At 44.5% G+C, this 23197-nt stretch overlaps 1 protein-coding gene across 3 annotated transcripts in view; it reads left to right on the plus strand.

The window, feature by feature from the left end:
* The window catches only part of Cdc14a (cell division cycle 14A), a 159908-nt gene that overhangs the window by 105682 nt on the left and 31029 nt on the right, over positions 1 to 23197 (plus strand). For all 3 annotated transcript variants that reach the window (XM_085835565.1, XM_021158702.3, XM_085835564.1), the window contains exons 10-11: positions 4680 to 4818; positions 18289 to 18448. In XM_085835565.1, coding sequence (XP_085691691.1) covers positions 4680 to 4818; positions 18289 to 18448 — 299 coding nt within the window. The remainder of the gene's footprint in view (positions 1 to 4679; positions 4819 to 18288; positions 18449 to 23197) is intronic.

The raw sequence follows: 23197 nt of genomic DNA on the forward strand, positions 1-23197 counted from the left end.
TGCTGAACATGTGAGCTCTGAGCAGCGATGCCAGGCTGCGTTCGTTCTCCCAGCAGCCTGGGAAGACAGGGAAGCGACCGGCACATGGCCCCCGATTTAGGGATGGCTCCCGAAGCCAGGCTGCATCCACCTTTGGCGCAGCTCTTCTCTCGCCCTTCTTTGTGCGGGGAAGACCCTGGCTTGCAGGACAGTCCTCTCTCTGGGTTGTTAGACTAAGGCGTTCCTTTGCTCTCTTCTTTGCTTCTGATCTCTCCGGGGCAGAGAGCTGGCTTGTTCTGAACGTTTCTTTGGCACTCTAAGTTTGTTTTATTGTAACCCTCCCGGCGGGAACGAAAGGACTCTAAATAGTGTCTTGTGCCAGCCGCGTTTGACTATCAGGCTGTTGAGATTATGAACCTCACGAAAATGGATTTTCCTCAGCATTTTCCTGCTGGGAAAAGCCAGCTAGAGGGAGATCTCTCATCTCTCTCTCTCTCTCTCTCTCTCTCTCTCTCTCATATTACTGACAACTTGTCGGGTCACTTTGCAAGTCTTAAGGGGTCACACTCTTCACTACAATACCTTGAGTGAATCCCCTTTTCTGTTTTCTACTCTCACATATATCTTTAATTAGACCACTGCGGATAGGTACTTGGCTCTCTCTCTCTCTCTCTCTCTCTCTCTCTCTCTCTCTCTCTCTCTCTCTCTCTCTGTGTATATGTATGTGTGTGTCTCGAGGTGGGATGAGGGGAAGGGCAGTTGGGACCTAGCCTCTGACCTAACTCTGATAACCTGGTGGTGGTCCCATGCTGTTAGAGTTTGCTCACATGCAGGACAAGGCCCACCATTCCCATATACCACATGTTAGAATCCGGGGGCGGGGGGGGGGGGCGGGGCATAGCTTTCATTTTTTACATACTTTTTTAATACAGTATTTTTTATCATGTTTCCCCTCCCCCCAATTCCTTTCCTATCTTCTTTACCTACCTACTCACCCAGAGACATGTTCTCTGTCTCTCTCAAAATAAGAAAACAAAAGACAAAAATCAAAATAAACAAAAGATCAATTAGATGAAGAAAAAAAAAAAGCTCAAACAAAATAAAATGAAACAAAAGCTCCCCAGCCCACAAAGACATGGGGTTCATCTTGTGTTGGTCAACTAACTTCTGGGAGTGGGACATGCCCTGGGATGTGGTTAATTCAAATAGGGAGACTCCCTTGGGAAAAACTGTTTCCTATTGTCAGGAAATGGCTTTTTGGTTATGGTTGGAACCCTGTGTCTGCTTCCCTGTCTCAGTGCTGGGACCCTGTGAGGCTTGAACCTGTGCAGCTCTGGTGAGCGCTGACACAGCCTTCTGTGAGCTCGAGTGGGCATCACTTGCTCTTGCAGTAGATGGGAACTAGCAGCGATCCACTGTGGTCAATGAGCAGAGAGTGAGCGACTTGGGAGCACTCAGGCCTAAGTGGGATGCCTTCTTACCGTCCCCCAGCCCCCACCAAGGCCCAGGGATCTAAGGGCAAGTGGAGGTGGAAAGATTGTAAAAGCCAGAGGTGGCAGATGATTCCAAGAGAACAGTGTATCCCAGACAAAGCTTAAGTTTAAATGTTGTGTCTCCCTCGATGGCATGTGGCGTCTAAGAAATATTGGGAAAGGACAACTCTGAGGCTAAATATTCTTGTTGATAGACAGGCTTTCTCTATATATCACCTACCTGTGAGTGCTTACCTCTTAAGAAATGCACACACACACACACACACACACACACACACACACAGAGAGAGAGAGACACACACACACAAGAAATGTATACACAATTTTTTTTCCCCTATGGCAGAGGCAGAGATGTTTTTCTTCCCATATTTCCACTATCTTTTTTTTTTTTTTTAAAGTGTTGAAGTGAGCTCTTAAAGAGGAGTCACATTGATACCGGGCATCACTTACATGTGAGATGGCTTTCTCCTTTCCCCTCCTGTTAATGAACTCGGGGTTCTTTTATACACATCACACCTTTGGTTTAAATTGCAGCTGTTTTGTTTTTAATGGTGTACTTAGCTACCTGGACTTGCTAATTACTTTGACATCTGCCCTGATTAAGTCAGCTTAATTTTCTGGAAATTCAAGAAGCACTCAGTGTTTTAATTGAACTAAAGGAGATGGAAGTGAGCCTCCCATCCTTTGTTAAATGAACTCTCCCCGGGGAACGGGGAGAGAAGGAAAATGTCATGTGTCAACATACAGTGGCACTTGGGGGCAAATTAGACACAGTTAATTTGTGGCAAAGGTATGAAACCCACCACAAGGCCTTGTCTGCAGTCCACATTAAAGGATCGGCTGTAAATTGGGGGCATTTTCTAGCACCAACATTCATCTAAAATACAGCAACATTGTTACTCTGTGATGTGCATACTGATGCCCTATTGGGAGCCAGAAGAAGGACTGGTAGTCTAAAGCGTTTGTTATAAATAGAGCACCCTGCACCTTTGTCATGCGGTGCCAGGGAGCCCTTTAATTACGGATGCTTTAACATTTTTTTTTTTTGTTAAAGTTTTAATAGAAACTTAGTGAAGTACTCCTATTCTGTTCCCTGTGGTAAGAGCTCCCAACGATGGAGTGCTAAGTAGGTTCTTTTTATAGACCTAAAATTATAGACTCCTTTTAAAAAGGGGGGGAAAGCAACTTCAGTTTCAGAGAAATTTGAACATTTGCAGCACCATCTCTTGGCTGTCAGGAGGATTAGGAACCTGACCGGGGGTACCAGGCAGCTCCCTGCATGAGGAGTCGTTGTGGGAGTCTCTAGGAAGGAGCCCCCTCTGCTCCCCAGACAGGGACCCAAACTGGAAACCCCCGAGTCCCACTGGTTCTGGTGCCTGTTCTCAGCATGCTCAGCGGCAGCTCCTCCTGAAGTTAAGCAAGCCTTGTCAAGTCTCCGGAGAGTGACTGAAACAGTTCATAGTGAAGTGAGAGTCAGGAGAGTTAACTGCAACAGTTTCTTCACGTTGGTTAACTTTACCCTCTTATTTATGTTGATGCTTGATCTGGGTCAGAAGGTGCTTGAGGTAAATACGAGATACACACACACACACACACACACACACACACACACACACACACACCCCTCGTCTAGTAACAGTGCATGTATGCTTTGCAAACAGAAAGGCGAATGGGAAGGCCAGCCCAGGCATCTGTGGGCATGAACCTGACTATCTGCCCTTTCAATGTCACATTTGATGTCCATTCTAAGCAGTATTGCTATCAAGTGGACACACAGTTTGTGCTGAGTAAAACCCTTGTTATTTTTTTCCTGCATAAAGTACAGATTTACGCACTATGTATAGGTTCCTGTAGCAGCGCAGTTTCATGAAAGGCAATTAAAAATAAAATGTCCAGAGATGCCCCTGGGAGGCAGTTATATCAAAAAGGCGGCCAGGCAGATGGCTCAGCAGGTAAAGGTGCTTGCTGCCACGCCTGCCCCCACCTGAGTTTGATTGCTGGGATCCACACGGTGAAGGTCGCTGCCTGACCTCTGTGTGCACATGTACATCCCAGATAAGCCAATGTAATTTAATTAAAGTAACTGTGGAAAAAAAAAACCTGACGTAAAGACATTCATTTTCTATATTTTTAATACTTCTTAAATTAGATTGGGTTTAAAAAATTGATGAGCAAGGATGTGTATTTCACCATTAGACATTATGACTGTTTCTCAGCTCTGAGCAAATACCGTGCATTTCCTAATACTGGGAGAGTAGATTATCTTCATTATTTGACCAGGGAGGATGCAATAATTCAAGTCCATGGTTTTATTCATTTATTGTAGCATTGGGGATTGAACCTAAAGCCTTATGCATGAAAAACAAACTCTCTACCACTAAAGTTACTAGCCTAGTCCTAGACTATTCATAAACAAAGCTATTGACTAGATTTCATCTCTCTCTCCCCCTCCCCTCCCCCCTCCCCCCACTCCCCTCTCTCCCCCATCCCCTCCCCCCTCTCCCTTTCTTTCTGCCTCTTCTTTCTGACAGAGTCTCACACATTTTGCCCTGGCTGGACTTGAACCTCAGGATTCTCCTGCCTCTGCCTCCTCAGTTCCAGGACTAGACTATGTGTCACCACATCTGATTTTCCTCTTCCCTTTTCTAATGAGACCTTTTCATGGATGAATTCCAAGGTCAGAGATTTCAGGCATTTTAAATTCCACTGTGACCCAATCAAAATGTCTTTCTAATTCATCTCTTGCTCCTTATCTCTGCCTCCCAGACCCCCCCCCCCTTGGGCCATCTTTGCACCCCTGCCTCTGCCCACCTATCCCCCCACCCCAGCCAGCAGTTTTCTTCTTCCAGATCCATTTCTTGAATTTACGTCACTTTCTTATCCTATAATGTAGGGCGGTACCTTTTGTCCTTTCCATTGGTTAAACAAAAGTGTGGGTGGTTCTGTTTCATGTTTGATGGTTTTTTTTCCCTCTTTCTTTGGTATTGGGAATTGTACTAGGGGCGTTGCACATGCTTGGCAGGAGCTTTGCCAATAAACGACATCTCCAGCCTGAGTAAATATATGTTTTTACATGAGAGACACTGCGTGAACGCCAGCCATTGATGCCGTCTTAGCCCTCGAATCCAGTGCAGTCTGTGTACAGGGTAGTGTTCATGGGCAGATGCATTTGCTACACTTTGCATTTCTCGTTTCTCTCTTTTCCAGCTGGTCTGGGAAGAACCGGGACATTGATAGCCTGTTATGTCATGAAGCACTACAGGTTTACACATGCTGAAATCATTGCTTGGATCAGAATTTGCCGACCAGGCTCCATCATCGGACCCCAGCAGCACTTCCTGGAAGAGTAAGTGTCCCTTTCCGATGACTGTGTTGCCTTTTTGCCCTGAGCCTTTTTCATCTCCAATTCCCAGGGGTCAGTCCCTGGGGTCAGCCACTGAGCCAGTCACTGGGTCAGTCCCTGGGGACAGTCACTGGGGACAGTCACTGGGTCAGTCCCTGGGGACAGTCACTGGGGACAGTCACTGGGTTTAGTGAGACAACCAAGCTGCTAAAGAAGCCTCAGTTTTCGGATTCACGTGAGAGGGAATGGAGGGATGAGAAGATAAGGTTCATTAAGTTTCCATTCTGACTAGGTTGCTGCCAGCTTCGTGCTCATCATTCGGAAGCCCCGTCCCTTATTAACTCCCTTACACTTAGGCCTCTCCATCCAACCCCAGGCCGCTGTGCAGAAAGATGCAATTTGTAAGAATGCCCTTTGCGAAGCAGCCTGTCTCCCCTTGAAATATTAAGCACTGAATATTAAGCACAGGTAGGAGGAGGAGGAGGAAACTTTTCATTTGTCTTGAGATCATAGCTCTGGTTGGCCTTGACCTCGATACGAGGCTGAGGGTGACTCAGATGCCTCAGCTTCCACCTTCTGAGCGCTCAGGTGACAAGGTTGATCGAACCCAGATGTTTGTGAATGCGAGGCAAGGGCACTAACCAGCAAGCCACGCCTCCGGCCTCCTAGGATGAGATGAAGTGGTACTAGCCGTAGTCTTCAGTGCAGTTCTAACATACGCTCTGTTTCTGATACCCTATGCGGATGCTTTGCTTCCGTGCCCCCCCCCCCAAGTTGGAGTGATCCCATCTGACTTAAACCAGTTTAGTTTGGATGAGGTGTCTTAAGTAAGAAAGACGTTCCAAGTGAGCTTTTCACATCTGAAATGATGAACAAATCCTTGAGCCCAAGGGAGCACTAGTTTACTAAACCCACGGGGAATAACCGCTAAGAAAAAACGAGCACCAGGAAACAAACAGGAAGAACTCAGCTCAGAGAGCCAGAGACAGGAGAGTGATGAGTCCTAAAGAAAAGTTATGCGTAAATCGGGCCATTAAAGAGACGGAGGTGTCCAGGTTTCTCCTCATGTATATGAGTACACTGTAGCTGTCTTCAGACACACCAGATCCCGTTACAGATGGTTAGGAGCTGCCATGTGGTTGCTGGGAATTGAACTCAGGTCCTCTGGAAGAACAGTCAGTGCTCTTAACCACCAAGCCATCTCTCCAGCCCCTCCTCTATCTAGTTTTTGTTGTTGTGCATTTTATGCATCTATAGCATGGGGTATATGCCATGCGCTTATGATACTAACTGCTTGATAATGTTGAATAAGTGGCCTCAAGGTTCGAAACTTGAATTCCAAATGTTCCTAAAACCTAGTTCCTTAGGCCATTTTCTCAGTCTTTTTTTTTTTTTTTTTTTTTTTATATTTTTATTACATATTTTCCTCAATTACATTTCCAATACTATCCCAAAAGTCCCCCATAGCGCCCCCCACTTCCCTACCCACCCATTCCCATTCTTTTGGCCCTGGCATTCCCCTATATTGGGGCATATAAAGTTTGCAAGTCCAATGGGCCTCTCTTTCCATTGATGGCCGACTAGGCCATCTTTCGATACATATGCAGCTAGAGACAAGAGCTCCAGGGTTCTGGTTAGTACATCATGTTGTTCCAACAATAGGGTTGCAGATCCCTTTAGCTCCTTAGGTACTTTCTCTAGCTCATTTTCTCAGTCTTAAGGTGATTGGTTGGAAGACTGTCCCTTTAAAAGGCACATTGAAGCCTCACTGGCTCCAGGCTCCTGCTAGGCACAGCCGAAGGACCCAGGACTCTATTGGTTCAGGTCTTTTTTTTTTTTCCTGTGCAGGGTGTCAGGATCCACCGTTGTCCCCCTTTCTGCTCACGTCCCCAATGCTTTCACCACTCCATATTTCTCAGCCTTCACTTGTAATGATATCAGAAGAAATTAGGGTCCGGGGTCATCTGCACTCGGCTTGAAGCAATGCCGTTTATCTGTAAATGCATATGCTGTAAGACTTTGGTGACACCTTTCCATGTGAGTCATAGCACAGTTTTCCAAGCTTTTGCCTGTGCAAACTGAAGTGCAGGAGTGACCTACTTCCTAGGCTCAGTAGTGTTATGCTTGGATCAGAACCTTCCAGAAGGTAGATCTCTTTTATACCTTTTCTGCTTTGTGAGGGGTTTTGAACTTGTGTAGAATAACGCCCATGTTCCTCATGGCTTCTCCCAGGCTTCCTTAGATAGTCTTTTCCAGTGTTGTGGTCTAGGTCTATTCTGCCAAGTTAGCAAACTTAACAGTTTAGTCTCTTACTCTCTGCTCTCTGGCCCCTCCTCTCAGTCTTGTCTTCTCCTAACCCTCGATTGGTGTGGCCCTTGGGAGAGGTCATTTAGAGTACCTGGGACACACACTCATCCAGCTGCTATGTACCGTCTGCAGGCTTATATCACGAACTGTTCTTGCTTCCAGGGTGTAGCACTAAATGTCTCAGCTAAGGTTCTTACAGTTCTTGCCTTTCAACTGGAGAGGTATGCCATAGGCAGATATGTGATTTGTATATGGGAGAGCTTTTGATGGTAGGTGCTATGAAGATGCAATAGAAAAGGGGAGAGGGTGATAGGGAGGGGTGAGGAACTCTCTCTGCATGGGAGATCAAGGAGAGCTGAACACTGAAGGGCAAGAAGGAGCAAGTCCCAGGTTTTATGCAGGGAGCATATGAAGGTCCTGAGGCCGAAACACACCCACTGTTGCAGGCTGGGATGAAGACTAAATGAATAAGGTTTGGTAGTGCACAATAACCCCAGAACTCAGAGGCAGGAAGAGACAAGTTCAAGGCTTGCTGGGCTACAAAGTGTTACAGGCTAGCCTCAGAAATACAGAAAGATGCTATCTCAGAAAACAAAGTGAAATTTAAAAAAAAAAAAGTCAGAGTAAAAGTTGGTATCCATGGAATATAATAAGCTAGATGTGACTGGCTGAGAGGTTAGGCCAGTGAGTTAGCAAAGCATTTGTCCCACGTAACCTTCCCAAGACCAAGAAGTAGAAAACAATGGCATCTGAACCATTTAACACCCAGTTCAACAAGGCTATGGTTCTGTCTCGTCACACCATCAATGAGCTATGCAGGCTTTTGAGTCTTGTCTGAGCAGAACCAAGCAGTATGTGTGTCTAGCTTTTTAAATTTCCTCTTCCCTTCTATTGCTTTTAGCCTCGGAATGTTTGAATATGTGATTTGTTTTCTTGTCCTCCTGATGAACATTTAGGTTGTTCCCAGTGTTGGCTAACTTGCATCTTTTGCTTGTATGATCTGTTGGCTGGATACCTGTGATAGGGCAATCCGGCATGCGTGCATTGGGCCTTAGGAGTGGTAGCCAGCAGTTTCTCAAGATCTTGGAGCTGAGGGAATGAACATGAGTCTGTACTAGTGCAGGGCTTGTGTGGAGTAGGGGCAGAATGAGAGGCAATTTGGCATTTTGGGAACTACAGTAGCATAGGAGTCTGGAGGGCTGCACAGGAGACACAGGTTTCCTTCCCCTTCCCCTGATACTTCCGGTATTAGACTTAGAAACTTGATTTCAAATGCCTTCCCCTTGCCACTTTAAGCATAGCATTGAACCTTCTACAAGGTTGTTTTTTACTAATAGCGATTTTTCTTTTGCTCTTCCCATGTACCCATTGAAATATGACAAAGGCTTTCTCTGTAAACAGCTGAGAAGAGAGTTTGTTTCATACCTTCTTTTCAACATGCACCCTGAAGTTCTTAGAGAGGCAACTTTGAAGTGGTTATCTTCTGCCTCAACTCTCTGTTGTAACGGAGACCTGCCAAGAATTAGCTTCCCAAGAGGAAAGGCTCATTTTAACTCATGGCCTTCAAGGTGTCAGCCCATGATTTACCCTACAAATTTTGATTACCTCAATCATATTTGTGTGTCCATCCATCTATCCATCCATCTACCCACCTACCCACTCACCCACACATCCCTCCATCCACCCACTCATCCACCCACTCATCCACCCACTCATCCATCCATCCATCCATCCACCCATTCATCCACCCACTCATCCATCCATCCATCCATCCATCCATCTATCCTACTGTTTACTGTTACCATCCTCTATCTGCAATCTAATCACAATCCAAAATCTTACAATCTGAGTGCTGTCTATAGAAATGTTCGCTTATTTCCTGCTATCTACTATCACCATTTATAATTATTTGAACTATTTTACTAGTGAACGTTTAGAACCACAGTGGAGAGAGGCAACAGCCTTGCTCCCCTCATTATTATTAAAATCCAAAATGAAGAAGGAAAGGCCCACTTTGTTCTCCCGTATTCTTCTATCTTTTCCTTTCAATTTAGGAAATGTCTTAGAGTGATTCTTGTATCTTGGGTAGTGTGCTGTGTGTGTGTGTGTGTGTGTGTGTGTGTGTGATGGCACAAATGGGAAGTTCAAAGGTCAACCTCAGGTGTTATTCGTTGCCTTCCACCTCGTTTGAGACAGGGTTTCTTGTGTTTGCTGCTGTGTACGTCAGGCTGTCTGGTCCCTGAGCTTTCAAGAATCCTCCTGTGTCTGGCTTCCACAGAGAGCTGAGATCACATGTGTTCACTATGGTGTCTGGTTCTGGAGATCGGAACTGACAGCCTCACACTTGCATGGCAAGTGCTTTTCTCCCTGGGCCATCTCTCTAGCCCTAGAGATTCTTTTAGAGTAGATTTGCTAGCTCTCAGTTCTTTTCATTTTCCTGCATCTGAGAATGTCTTGATTTCGTCTTTATTCATGAAAGGCCATAGCTTCACCTACAGGCATTTGTAGCTTCCCTCTGTCCTCCACTGTAAGTCCTGCTGTTGCCGCTTTCAGAGGTTTTCCACCACTGATGGTGTCATCTTTCTTGCTGCTTTTAAGATGTGCTTAAAAATTATCTTTGATTTTTCAGGAGTTAAACAATTTATTGTTATTTTTATTGGTTATTTTATTTATTAACATTTCAAATGTTACCCCCTTCTCGGTTTCCCCTCTGCAAACCCCCTATCCTTTCCCCATTTCCCCTGCTTCTATGAGGGTGCTCCCCCACCCATCTACCCACCTACCCACTCCTGCCTCACTGTCCTAGCATTCCTCTATACTGGGGCATGGAGCCTTCACAGGACCAAGAGACTCATCTCCCACTGATGTCAGATAAGGCCATCCTTTGCTACATATGCAGCTGGAGCCATGGGTCTCTTCATGTGTACTCTTTGGTTGGTGGTTTAGTCCCTGTGAGTTTTGGTGGGGGTGGGTCTGGTTGGTTGATATTGTTCTTCCTGTGGGGTTGCAATTCCCTTCATCTCCTATAGTCTTTTCTCTAACTCCTCCATTGGGGTCCCAATTCTCAGTCCAATGGTTGGCTGCAAGCATCCACATTTGTATTGGTCAGGCTCTAGCAGAGCCTCTCAGGAGACAGCTATATCAGGTTCCTGTCAGCAGGCACTTCTTGGCATCAGCAATAGTGTCTGAGTTTGATGTGTACTAATGGGATGGATCCCCAGGTGGGGCAGACCTTATTGCATCATGATTTGTGGGTCACTTGCTTCTTTAGAAACAAATATGGGATTTATGTGGCAAAAACAAACCCCAGAGACCTCATTGCTATGTTCTTTCTTGAAGCTCATAGTTCCTAACTAGCTTATCTTCATCTTTTTTTTTTTTTGATTCTTCATTTGTTTGTTTCATATATGAGATTTAAAAAAATATTCAGTGAGAACAGGGGAAAGTATGCGTACTTCATCTTCCTACAAATGGCAGCACTGCCCTATAATTTGGGAAAATTAGCATGACTGTAGTTTTTGACCTGGTGTTTGCTACGGTAGGCTGTGTGATTGACATCCCTGACCGCTTACATTACCTTCCCCTGCTCCTGTGTGTGTAGCTGTATAAGAAAACAGAAACCCTGCAGAAGGGATTAAGGATCTTGGTTTTGGTGAGAGCCAGGGAACCACACAGGGGAAAAGGCAACAAGGCAGAGGAGACACCTGTATGCTTTGAAAGTAGAAGGAGTGGAAAGATGTTAAAGAATTTGACAGCCATTGGACAGTGATAGCGATAAGGAAACAGATTGCCTCCTCAGAGTTTCCAAAAGAAACCATTCCTGACAACACTTTGGCCTTAGCTCAGTGAACATGCAATTAGATGTCTAAACTCCAACTTTTGTGTCCTTCTTAACCACCCTGGTTGTGGTCATCTGCAGAAGCTGGCTCTCAGTCAGGAAACACTGCTGGGAAGGTGCACAGGTGCCAGTGACAGCCATGGTTATTCTGAACTTATTGTGGTTGTCCTACTTTTAAATTTGGAGCATTTGATGTGGAGGAGTCATGTGATGCCAGTATTGCTCAGGGAAGACTGGGCTGCAGGCTGCACACGATGAATCAGATAGATGGGGGTCAGAGAAGCTAAAAGAAGGCTACTCAGTCTGTCAGGGAGACAGGCTTACTAAGGCGCTAGATATGGGCTCGGAGCTAGAGACCTGCACCGGGAACATTTCAAGGGGAAAAAATAGTCTTTGAAGCGCGACTGGTGCTATGAAGGACGAAGAGCGTGAAGTCAGCGATGACGTAAAATCGTGAATAATTAACAGGGTCATTAGGAGAGAAACGGGGGTGAAAACCGTTCCACAGCGTCTCCATCTGTCACAGATTATGGAATAGGCACGAGGGGCCGACTGCCTTCCTTTCAGAACTGAAAAGTCAATCAGAGCCTTTTAAGCTGTACAAGTTCTAAATCTGTCTGTAGAGAGAGCTGGTTAGTCATATTCCAATTTCCTTGAGAAACAAAGCAAAACAAAACAAAAAAACAAGCCAAGGTACAGGTGTTGGATGGATGTGTCTTAGACACTGTGTCACCTGGGTTAAGTGAGGTTTGACGACATTTCTGCGAATCGCCGGTCAACTAACACATCAGCAGTTCCGAACTTTTCCTTTGTTTGATATTTTTCTATTTAAAGATTTCCCTAGGATATAAATAAAGATGTTTACGAAACACCCATCGAGTGTGTTTCTTAAACTTAAAACTAAAAATACCATTCTTAAGCTATAAATAATCACCGTGAACCCAAAATGTTTCTACTATTAAATGCCCTTTGGATTCTTGAGATGAAACATGGATAACTCTGTTATTATTAGCCCGCTTTGAACGCCCGCTTCTCAAAGACAACATGTAGCCAATGTGGAGTCAGGCTGTGTCTGTTAGACTGCCCCACTCTGCTCGAACTTTCTCCAGAGAACCCGCACAGAGCTGAAAACCACACCCTACCAGGAGCTCCGTCTATTTTGAGCTATCTTCAGAAAGTAACAATTTTGTGTCTGGAACCCTTTTCAGTTTTTTTTTTTTTTTTAAGGATTTATTGTATGAGTATATATGTGTGCTTGCCTTTCTGTCTGTGCACTTTGTGCATGCAGGTGCCTGTGGAGGCCAGAAGATGTCAGGTCCTTTGGAATTGGAATCACAGGTGGCTTGTCAGAACCAAGCCTGGGTCCTCTCAGAGGGTAGCCAATGCTCTTAACTGTTGAGCTGTCCGTCTCTCCAGTGCCCTCCCAGCCCCACCCCAACCCTTTTCAGTCTTAAACCCACGGATTCCCAAATTCGCTGTAGATATTAGTTGTCCGCTGTCATCCTTTAGATCCGTTTCTGTTAGTCATTTTCAGTTAGTTGCAAACCTCCTCTTCAGGGCTCCAGTGACATCACAGTGATATCATTTGTCAAAGACCCATCCTGATTGAGCGGATCTGGGGTGGCACCTGGAAGGCTGAATTTCTAACATGATGCCCTGGTGTGCCATGACACTAGGCCTTACCCCACATTCAGTTAAAAAGGGGCTTCAGCTCACTCAATTTTACTCAATTCTGCCATGTCTTCGTCAGTGTTTTGTTGCTGGGAAGAGACACCATGACCACAGCAACTCTTATAAGGGAAAGCATTTAATTGGTGCTTGCGTATAGTTTCGGAGATTTGGTATGTTATCGTTATGGAAGGGAGTATGGTGGCGGGCAGGCAGACAGTGCTGGAAAAGGAGCTGAGAGTTCGACAACAGGATCTGCAGGCAGCTGGAAGAGAGAGTGAAACTGGGCCTGGCTGGGGCTTTTGAAAACCTCGAAGTCCACCTCCAGTGACATGCTTCAAACAGTGCCATTCCCTGGTGACCAAACATTCAAGTCTCTTATGAGCCGACAGGGGCCATTCTCAAACCACCACATACCACAAGTTGGCAAGTTATACCACATCTTTCATAAGTGCTTAGAAAACTTGGTGAATTAATTTCACAGTTGGGTTGTGCTGGATCAGAAATTAATAGTTTAACCGTTCTCCAACACCCACGTAAAAAGTTAGGCCAGGTGACTTTCACTTTTTTGTTGTTGTTGTTGTTTTTCAAGACAGGGTTTCTCTGTATCACCCTGGCTGTCCTGGAACTCACTCTATAGACCAGGCTGGTCTCAAACTCAGAAAACCGCCTGCCTTTGCCTCTCACGTGCTGGGATTAAAGGCGTGCGCCACCATGCCTGGCTTGGCTTTCACCTTTAATCTCAGAGCTGGAGAGAAGAGGTAGGAGAATCGGCCAAGGCTTGACAGTCTGCTAGTCTTGACAATTGATTAGCTTCAGCTCCCATAATAGAGTCTGTCTTCCCCTAAAAAAGGTGGATTGAGATGCAAAAAGATCCATGAAATTGTTCTCTGGTTTCCACTCCTCCATGTGTCCAGTATACCTAGCCACAGAAATACATGGCTTAGTCTTTCCTGAAATATAAGAACTTAAAGTCTTTAGTATTATTAAGAAATTATAGTTCAACACTAGATGACATCATGGTTTGTCTATTAAAATAGCAGACATTTTTGCTTTAAGTTTTTAGTTTACATTATTTGGTAAAAGTCACATTTTTTAGTTGCATGAATTGATGATTTTCTTTTTAATATTTACTCTTGAAACTTTAAATTTATTCAATTTCATCATTGACATTAAAAAGTTACTAAGGAAAAAGATCCTAATGTGGGTTCAAATGTTAACAGTAATTAATAATTAGAATAAGAAACTTACCTTGAAATACTTGTACCAATTACATTAGATCAAAGTTTGGATTTTTTTGTAATAAGTTATAAAATTAAAATTTGTTTAGATGTACAGTTTATTGATCTTAAATATATTCACAATGTTCTGTAGCCCTCCCCACTCTTTGTAGAATATGTTTTAATCATTTAGATAAAAAGTTCATACCTATTAAACATAAAACCTCCACTGACCCCTTCTCCTAGTTCCTGGTGACCTCTAGTTTACCAAATATTCATAGTTTTAGGTATCTCATATCATGTCTGGCTTATTTTACTTTGAGTATTTTCATAGTTTACCCACATCATAATAGTTAAATACACATGTCAAATGTGTAGCTCAGTCTTGATACCCTTTCTTTGTTTTTCTTTTTGTATTGAAGGGATTGAACTCAGGTCTTTTGCATGTAAGGCAAGCCCTCTATAATGTAGCTATACTGCCAGTCCCTTGATCCCCTTTAAATCCTGAATACTATTCCGCTGTAGTTTGTTTATGCATTAACTTGTTAATGGGCACTTGAGTTGTTCCCCACTTTGGGATACTGTGAGCAGTGAGGGTCTGTGTTCAGTTCTTTTAGTGCGGAATTCTCTGTGTAACTTTTGGAGGCACTGCCAAGTTCTTTTTCACAACAGCTGCTCCACACTACATCTCCGCCTGCAATGCATGCTGGTCTTGTATGCAGTCATACAATACTCTGTGTCCTCAAATGGCCAGATATGGAAAGAGTTGAAAGAGTATTGTGCTAGATTATAAAGTGTACATTTTGGCCAGACACACAGATGGTCTAACAGCTGATCATAGAAATTCTGTACCTAAAAGTAGATTTATCTACCTGAGTCTTTTAAATGATTTTCCCCTTCTAGTAATTTCCTTGTGTACTTCAGGATTAAAAGCCTTCCCCTATACCATCAGAAATCCTACACAATCTTCCACATGGTCTCCCATTATGTGTGACTTTCTGAATACTTTTTCTCACACTCTCTGCCTCTTGGTATCTGCCATTTTGATATTGTTCAACTGTTTTACTAGTGAGTGCCCTAAGCTAGGAGTTACCTGTATGTCTGTCATAGCTCTGAGACATGAGTAGAAAGTACACAGAGAAGATTGGTCCTCTGGTCATTGCTAGACCAAACTATAAAATGGGTTAGGCAGCTGGGGAGATGGTTCAGGATATAAAGCACTTGCCATGTGGTCATGACAACCAGAGATTAGGTCCTCAGAACCCATGTAAGAGCCTGATAGACTCTTTGGCCTGTCTGTAATCTTTATATCTGGGAGGCAGAGACAGGGTATCAGTCCCCCGAGGCAAGACGGCTAAGAAGATTAGCTTGTCTGTGAGCTCTGGGCTCATCCAAGAAACTGCCTTAGCATGTAAAGTGGAAGGTGACTGAAGAAGCCTTCTGATCACAACTTCAGGCCTCCACATGCTCACATGGGCACACACGCATACCCATGTATACCCACAACACACATGTACAAACATGTACACACAACACATGTGCACACATACACATGCATACACACACTCATATACACAAATACACTTGCACACACACATACACATATACAACATACAACACATGTATGCACAACACACACACACACACACACACACACACACACACACACACACACACGCCATACCGCACCATGCCACATAACATACATGTATAAGCTTAGAAGAAAATGGGTTCAGTTTCTATATCAAATGACCAAATCATGGCTTTTGATGAACACTGGGGTCAAGGTTGGTTCATCCTGGCAAGCAGTGTCTTGGGTGGAAAGCCTGAAGATAACAATGAAGAGACAGGCTAACGTAATGCAATGAGAGCTGAGGGAGAACAAGTGAGCCCCACATAGAAGCAACTGCACAGTGTCTCTCACACTCAAAACCACAGATATTTAGAATAGCGCATCTGACTTGAGTTGTACTAAAAGCAAATATTTACAAAGAAGCATCCAAACTAACTACACTCATATTAAAGCCAAATTACTTAGTTATTTTTATATGGCACATAGGTCTAGCTGAAATCTGACTAATTAGGGCTAGGATGTGGCCCCACACAGTCACCCCAGCCCTGGCCACATCTCTCAAAAGGCTGCATCCAGATGGAGACAAGTCTCTTCCTGTTGCTGCTCCCAAGCACGGCATCTTTTAGTGAAGGGCCAGCCATTTCTTGCTCTTGGAAAATGTGCTATAATATTGGAAGATTGGCTTTCAATAGATGTGTTAGCTTTACAAGAACCAAGTTTTCAATGTTAAATGCTTTAGAAGACACATTTTACTTCTTTTGTTTGAGAGGAGGCTTTTAAGGCGAGACAGACAGTGCTATAGAAGCTAGTGCTCTGAGTGTCGTCTGTGGAAAGGCATCTCTGTGAAAGGCCGCTTCCTTTTGCTCAAGAAGCAGTTGCGTACATCATTGCTTAGCAACACTTGCTTCAGCTCCGACACCTTATTCATCTTTAATATTCAGGTTTAGATCAAGTCTTTCCAGAGACGGGGCAGGTTGAGTCTTTGAAACCAAGCAAGTGGAAGTTGTCACTCGGCAATTTTCACCCTAGGGCTGTCAGCACGCTCCGACTCTTCAGCTTATAACCTATGGTTGAATTTGACATTCCTTTTCACTTTAGCCTCTTTTAGTTCCTTTAACCTCTGTTCCCACTTCATTTTGTTTTCTCTTAAATCCCTAAAGATGCTACCACAATGTCTGTATTTGGGGCATCACATTTAAATATCTTAGCACATTTAAATATCTGAGATCCATCATGAGAAAGGATGTTTCCCCAAGCTCAGCCGAATTAGCCAGCGCTGTGTTCTGTATGCAGTTTCCTTAGTTTGTGCTTGTTTGGGGGTGGGGTGGGGTGGGGTGGGGTGGGGTGAGTGGGGTATGATCTCAGCTGGATGAGTCCTGCTTTATCTTTCCAGATAGGGCCCAGCATCGTTTAAGGACAGGATTGCATGCTGAGAAATGTATCTGTAGGCAATTCTGGCGTCTGGTGCACTTTACAAACCTGGATGTATAGGCTGGCCATCACCAACATACATGACCTTTAGAAGGTGGGACATGCAACCGCTGCCTTGTAACATGACATTGTATTTAATGGAAGACTTCCTTTCTTATGGGGGGAGAGAGGGAGAGAGAAGAAGAGAGAGAGAGAGAGAGAGAGGAGAGAGAGAAACAGAGAGAAGCAGAGAGAGAGAAACAGAGAAGAAAGAGAAAGGTGTGTATGTGTATACATGTGAGTGGTTGCATGTGTACATAGACACTTGGCTTCTGGGCTCATAGGGAATGTCTGATTTCTTTAGATAGGGCTGGGCCCCTTTGCCTTGGATCTTGTCTGAGCCTGGGTCACAGGGCCTCAACATGCTGGATCTCAGTTGTTCACTTTTCCCTTATTAAAGTAGGAATTTCTTAAGGGACAAGGATTCTGCTTTCTATCTATCTGTCTGTCTGTCTGTCTGTCTGTCTGTCTGTCTGTCTATCTATCTATCCATCCATTTATCCATTTATTTTAAGTTTTTCAAGACAGAGCTTTTCTTTGTGCAGCCCTAGCTGTCCTGGAACTTGCTCTGTAGATGAGGCTGGCCTTGAACTCACAGAGCTCCAACTTCCTCTGCCTCCTGGTATTCAAGGCTTGGGCCAATGCCGACCAGCTCTGTCTTTATTCCTAAATCCTCCTGTCTGTGTGTTTCATGTATTTGAAGAATTTGTCTGAATGCATGACAAGGCAGAACCTCTCCCTGACAGCGACAGTTCCTGGGTCTTCTTCCTATATGAATTCATCAGCTGTCTCCAGACCTATACGTTCCCTGTCAAGAACTCTGCTATGTCTTACTACTGCTGGAAACCCATAAGAGTCAAGCATCAGATCAGGGTTCTGATCCATGTCGGCCTGAAGTAGAAGGCTGGGAGGATACACAAGTGAGGGCAGGATGCTTTGAAGATACCAACATTTAAGAGGCTAGACTACGCTTTTCTAAACATTTGCACAAAGGAAAGAAATACAAAGGTTGTTTTAAATCCCTGTTTTCGCAGCTTGTATAGAAGATCAACTGTGACTCTATGCTATCCTAACAGCATTGGCTTATATATCCTAGGCTTCAAAAGTACGATTTGAGGGTTAGCTTCTAAAAAAAAATAACTTCTACCACGATAGAAGACAGATAGAGCCTGACTTGTTAGTGAACTGGTGTGGATGGATTTCTGAGCTATTGTTCATATTTTAAAAAAAACTCATCTATTTAGAAATATTTAATTTACTTAGAAATGTAATGGCATATTTCACCTTTCTAGTCTAGTTGTTAAATATTTTGTTAATATCTTTCTTGTTAAGATATCATAGCATTGGGAAGATGACCATTGTTTATTTTAAATATTTTATCCCCTCTCTCTTTCCAGAAAACAAGCATCATTGTGGGTCCAAGGAGACATTTTTAGATCCAAACTAAAAAATAGACCATCCAGTGAGGGAAGTATTACAAAAATTATTTCTACCCTGGATGATATGTCTATTGGTGCGAATTTATCCAAATTACAAAGCACAGAAAGGATTGGAGAGGTGAGTTTCCCCCTGGAGGCGTCTACTTCCCTAACACCAACATTCTTTGTCCATTTGTTCCTGCATTGAACACATATCTTGTAGACTTATCTTTTCTTTCTTTTTAAAACATCTATCTATCTATCTATCTATCTATCTATCTATCTATCTATCTATCTATCTCTGTATCTATCTATCTGTGTATGGGGTGCATGGGTTGGGAGGTGTATGTGTGCACATGCACACATGTTACAACACATATGTGGTAGTCAGAGGGACAACTTTTGGGAATTGGCTCTCACCTTTTACCATGTGGGTTCTGAGGATCAAGTTGAGATTGTCATCAGGCTTGGTGGCGAGCATCTTTGCCTGCTAAGCTGTATCACCAGCTCAAGTGACCTTATCTATTCCCTGGGCTCCTGGGAGGGCTAAGTTTCTAAGCTGGGAGTCACTGTCCTATAGAGTACAAAGTAGAGTAAGGAAACCAGCCCACTGTCCTTGTAAAGGCAGCAATGAGGTCATAATGTAAGGAGCACACTTAGAAAGAGTGCAAGGACTATTTATAGAAAGGCAACAGAAAAGTAAAGCTTCCATTTGAAAACAGAAATAGGTACCAAGAAGAAAAAGTTGGATGCTGCGTTTGTAGAGGCTGTTCCTAGCACAAGTGGTCCTTTGAAAGCCTTTAACGAGTGCAGCGGGGAAAGCAGAGTTAGGACAACTTGTTTTACCCAGACTCTTCTCCAAACAAACCACTCAAGTCATCACTTTCTTGCGGCTGATTTAATCGGCACTACCACCCAGTGAATTAGATAGTATCTCTGTATGGTGCTGAGGGTGTCCCAGAGATGGGCTGACTTCAGTTTTAGAGCATGATGCGATTTGTCTGATCCCAAACTCATGCTTTTTTTTTTTCTCTATTGTTCTCTGCTTTCTCTGAAGTAGCAGGAAATGACTTATGATGGATTCGGAGTCTGAGCATTTGGGGAGCTGGAAGCAACTGTGCTAGTGTCATTTGTTCTAATTCTCCTCTGTGGATAAGAAATGAGAGATCCAAAATGGGATGTGCCCAGGGGTCTTGAATTATTTAATAGCAGACTCACTTTCAGAGCTGGGCATCCAATGCTTAGTTTAGGTGACTCTTCCTCCCCTAGTCCCCAAGAAAGGGTCTGTAGCCCAGGCTAACCTGAAAGTCATGATGATCCACCTGCCTCAGTCACCTGAATGCTGGGATTGTAGTCACAAGCCATCACGCCTGACCCTAGTTCAGCTCTTTGTGTAACATCGTGTCTGAAATAAAGCTAAGGACTTGGGTTATGTTTTTATATTCCTAAAGAGGTAAAAGAGGGCTGGGGAGACAGGTCAGTGGATAAAGCTATTGTCTTGATAGTGTGAGAACCGGAGTTAATTTCGCAGAGACCAAGGAAAAACTGGGCAAGTGTGGTAGCTGCCTATAATCTCAGAATAGGAGAGGCTATGGCAGGGGATCCCCAGGGCAAGCTGGCTAGCCAGAGTCTGAGTAAGAGACCCTTCCTCAGCCATTAAAGTGGAGAATAATCAAGGAGGACACTTGATGCCAATCTGGAACATATCACATTTATACACATGTGTATGTACATGCATGTACCCATCCATATACATGCACAGGCACGCGCACACACGCATTGCACATGTGCATACTCACACCCATGCAGAAAAGAAAGAGCCTGGGGAAATATTTAAGCAACAAGTGTAGATCTACATTGCCTTAGCTGGATATCCATTGACCCAGACCAGAGTCTTGTGGAAATTTGCCCCACAAGAGCCCCATGGATGGCATACAGAGGTGCCTCAAGCCAATGCTTGCTACCCTCCAGAGGCTTCTAGTCAGAAAGGCATGAGAGCTTGTTGAGGAGAGGGAGAGCTTCACTCTAGGACACAGGATGGAGACTGCTGAAGGAGTTGGGGACCTATCTTCCGGTTCCTAGGCCGGGCATTACCTGTGTCCTCATAGGGAATGGAGCTCTCTGGGAGCCCCTCTGCTCCTAAGAGCTATCTCATGATTGAACCACTCCACCAAGAGGCCCCCGCCAAATACCATCACTGTGGGATGTTTGGACTTCAACATAGAAACTCTGGGGAATATATTCAAATATGTAAATTCTGGTAGGGCCCATCAGTCTTTATGTCATTTTAGCTATTGGTGAGTGCTAATGTTTGTACTGTTAGAGTAAGGAAATCAAGAAAACAACCAAACCAAACTGAAACCCCTCAGGTGCCGGAGTACAATGGGTTAACAGCCACTTCATCTGTTAGGAAGGAAGGGCTTATGTTGGCTCACGGTTTGAGGGGGGCAGAGTCCATCACTGCAGGGCAGGCATGGCACTGGGTACTTCCATAGCAGTGAGAACATGTGGTAGCTAGCTATCTCCTCATGTCACAGCCAGTTGGAAGCAGAGGAACAAGGCTTAGATGATGGGCAGGGCTCTAAAGCTCAAATCCCGGGGTCCTCCATCCCTCTCAGCAGCCTGCTTCTGCTAGGCAGGCTTTGCCTCCTGAAGTTTTCACATCCTTCCAAACCAGTCCTACCAGCTGGGGACCAAGTATGCAGACACAGGAGCCTGTGCTTTGTGCTCATGCCATAATAGATGACATCGTCCTACACAGCGGCTTGTTTGTGGCTTTTGGACCACTTCATACACAGTTGATGCCTTATAAAACGAACACTTCTGGACTTTTCTGTAAATGTATTAATCCAGTACCAGTACTGGAACCAGTACTTTATAACCCAGAATCAGTGCACTGAACACTGCCCAGAGTGGGGGGATTGGATGGACTCAATGGAGTTAGAGATGAATTTAGTGTTTTGTGAACAACGTCAAGTAGAAAAATAAGAATGCTCTAGGGATTTTAATTGTATTCCAAGTCTGTACTGGTCTGTAGAGGAGGGGGCCACAGGAGTTCTGGATTTCTTTGTGCATAAAGTACAAGGGGCTATATCCCTCTAAACATTGCCTCTATAAAAATAAAAAAATTGAAAGCAGAGAATCTCAATTCCATTTGGATTTGTGGCTCTACAGTACTTTTCTTGTGATTGGTTATTAAGGAGCACTGTAATGACGGGGTTAAAACATCCAAATACAATAAAAACAGTAACTGAAAAGGCTGGGGCTTTCTGGTGAATTTCTCAGCACACTCAGAACTGTGAGGAGTCTTTCAGAGCTGAGGCTGTGCCTTTGTGGAACCTGGCCTTCAGTGCTGTGAATTAACACTTACCACCCACGTGGGGGCAGCGTGTGTCCTCCCCCCTCCCCGCACCCCCCCTCCCATGCTCCTGCTGAGCTGGGAGCTGTTGTCCCACGCTGAGGTTTTTAACTTACTCCCATTGCGGGGTTTGATCCCTGGGCTGCACAGCCTTAGCAAATGCTACTTGAATGAACAAAGAAAGCTTAGCATTTCAGATCCAAGAATAGACGAGAACAGACACATGAGATGGAACCGATCCAAATGGTGCGATGATGTCACATGCTCAAACGCAAACCGATGCCCAAAATAAGGATTCGGTATGACATCCAGGGTCATAAGAAGCTGAGAAGGTGGCCAGAAGAAAGAATGTGAAGAGCTGTATTTAAAGATGAATATTTGAGCTAAACTAGGAGTTAGCTAGTGGTGACAACCAACTAGGTAGTCTTCACTGTGTGCCAGGAACCATTTTAAGCACCTTACGTGGATTAACCCCTGATATGCCATATGGCAAGACCCTTTAAGATAGACATACTGGAGGAAGAGGAGGGCAGGCAGCTGCCTGAGGTCACACACAGGTCGTATGTATTGAGTTGTCTTTTGAGCATAGGCCCACTGGTTCACAGATTGTACCTTTCCATGAGTCTACTCTGTGGTTAGAACATCACTCTGTGACTTAAAACAAGACCCTGGCCAGCTCCACCTCTGAGACATCTCTCAGAGTCACAGTAAGCTCAGTGTTTCATTTAGCTCCTCCAGGGCTCTAGTCCAGCAACAATCTCCCAGCCAGTGGATGCTCGTGCCTTAGAGATGTTGTGCCCTAGATGCAGATGCTGCTAATGTCCAGCCAACTCCTTGTGAATTGGTAGCTGAGCAGCTAAGAAGGTGGTGCTGCACCTTTGAGAATCCCGTCTTCTCTCTCCAAGGTTTTACCTTCAAGTACCTCGTTTCTACCCTCAGGATGGAGAGGTGTATCTGTTCCCAGGGGAACGCCACCAGGAGCCACCAGAGGCTTTCCAGGGAGCAGTGGCAGCATCCGGGTTCAGAGTGTGGGGTGCCTCTTCTGGCTTTAGTTTAGAAGGTGTGCTGGGGCCCACAGAAGACTGGAATAAAGGGCCAGGGAGCTGGTGATGGGGGAAGAGGTCCAGCTCTCAAAGGTGCAGGCCTATGTAGCGTGAGATCAAACAAATCCAAACTAAGTCACCTTCCTTCTCCTGTCCCTTCCTCTTTCCTCCCATTTCTCCTCTTCCTCCTGCCTTTCTTTACCTTTGGTGGTGCTGGGACGAAACCCAGAGCCTTGCATATCCTAAACAAGTGCTCAGGCTCTACCATGGAAGCTACAGCTTCAACCTCTGAAATCTACTCTCCCTTCTGATCTCAGGAACTTATTGTGAAGATTTCTTTGTCTTCCCCTAACTTTGACATTGTACAGGTTCAACGTCCGAATACTGAGAAGAACTTTGGCACCAGTGCCCCATCCACCTTTTCAATTTAAATTGTTTGGATTTGCTAACAATTCACTTCCCATATTTGCCTTCCAATCCTGTGACT

The sequence above is a fragment of the Mus caroli genome, unplaced genomic scaffold (genome assembly GCF_978045245.1).
Source record: "Mus caroli unplaced genomic scaffold, Mus_caroli_1 scaffold_3, whole genome shotgun sequence".
In the NCBI taxonomy this organism is placed as follows: Eukaryota; Metazoa; Chordata; class Mammalia; order Rodentia; family Muridae; genus Mus; species Mus caroli.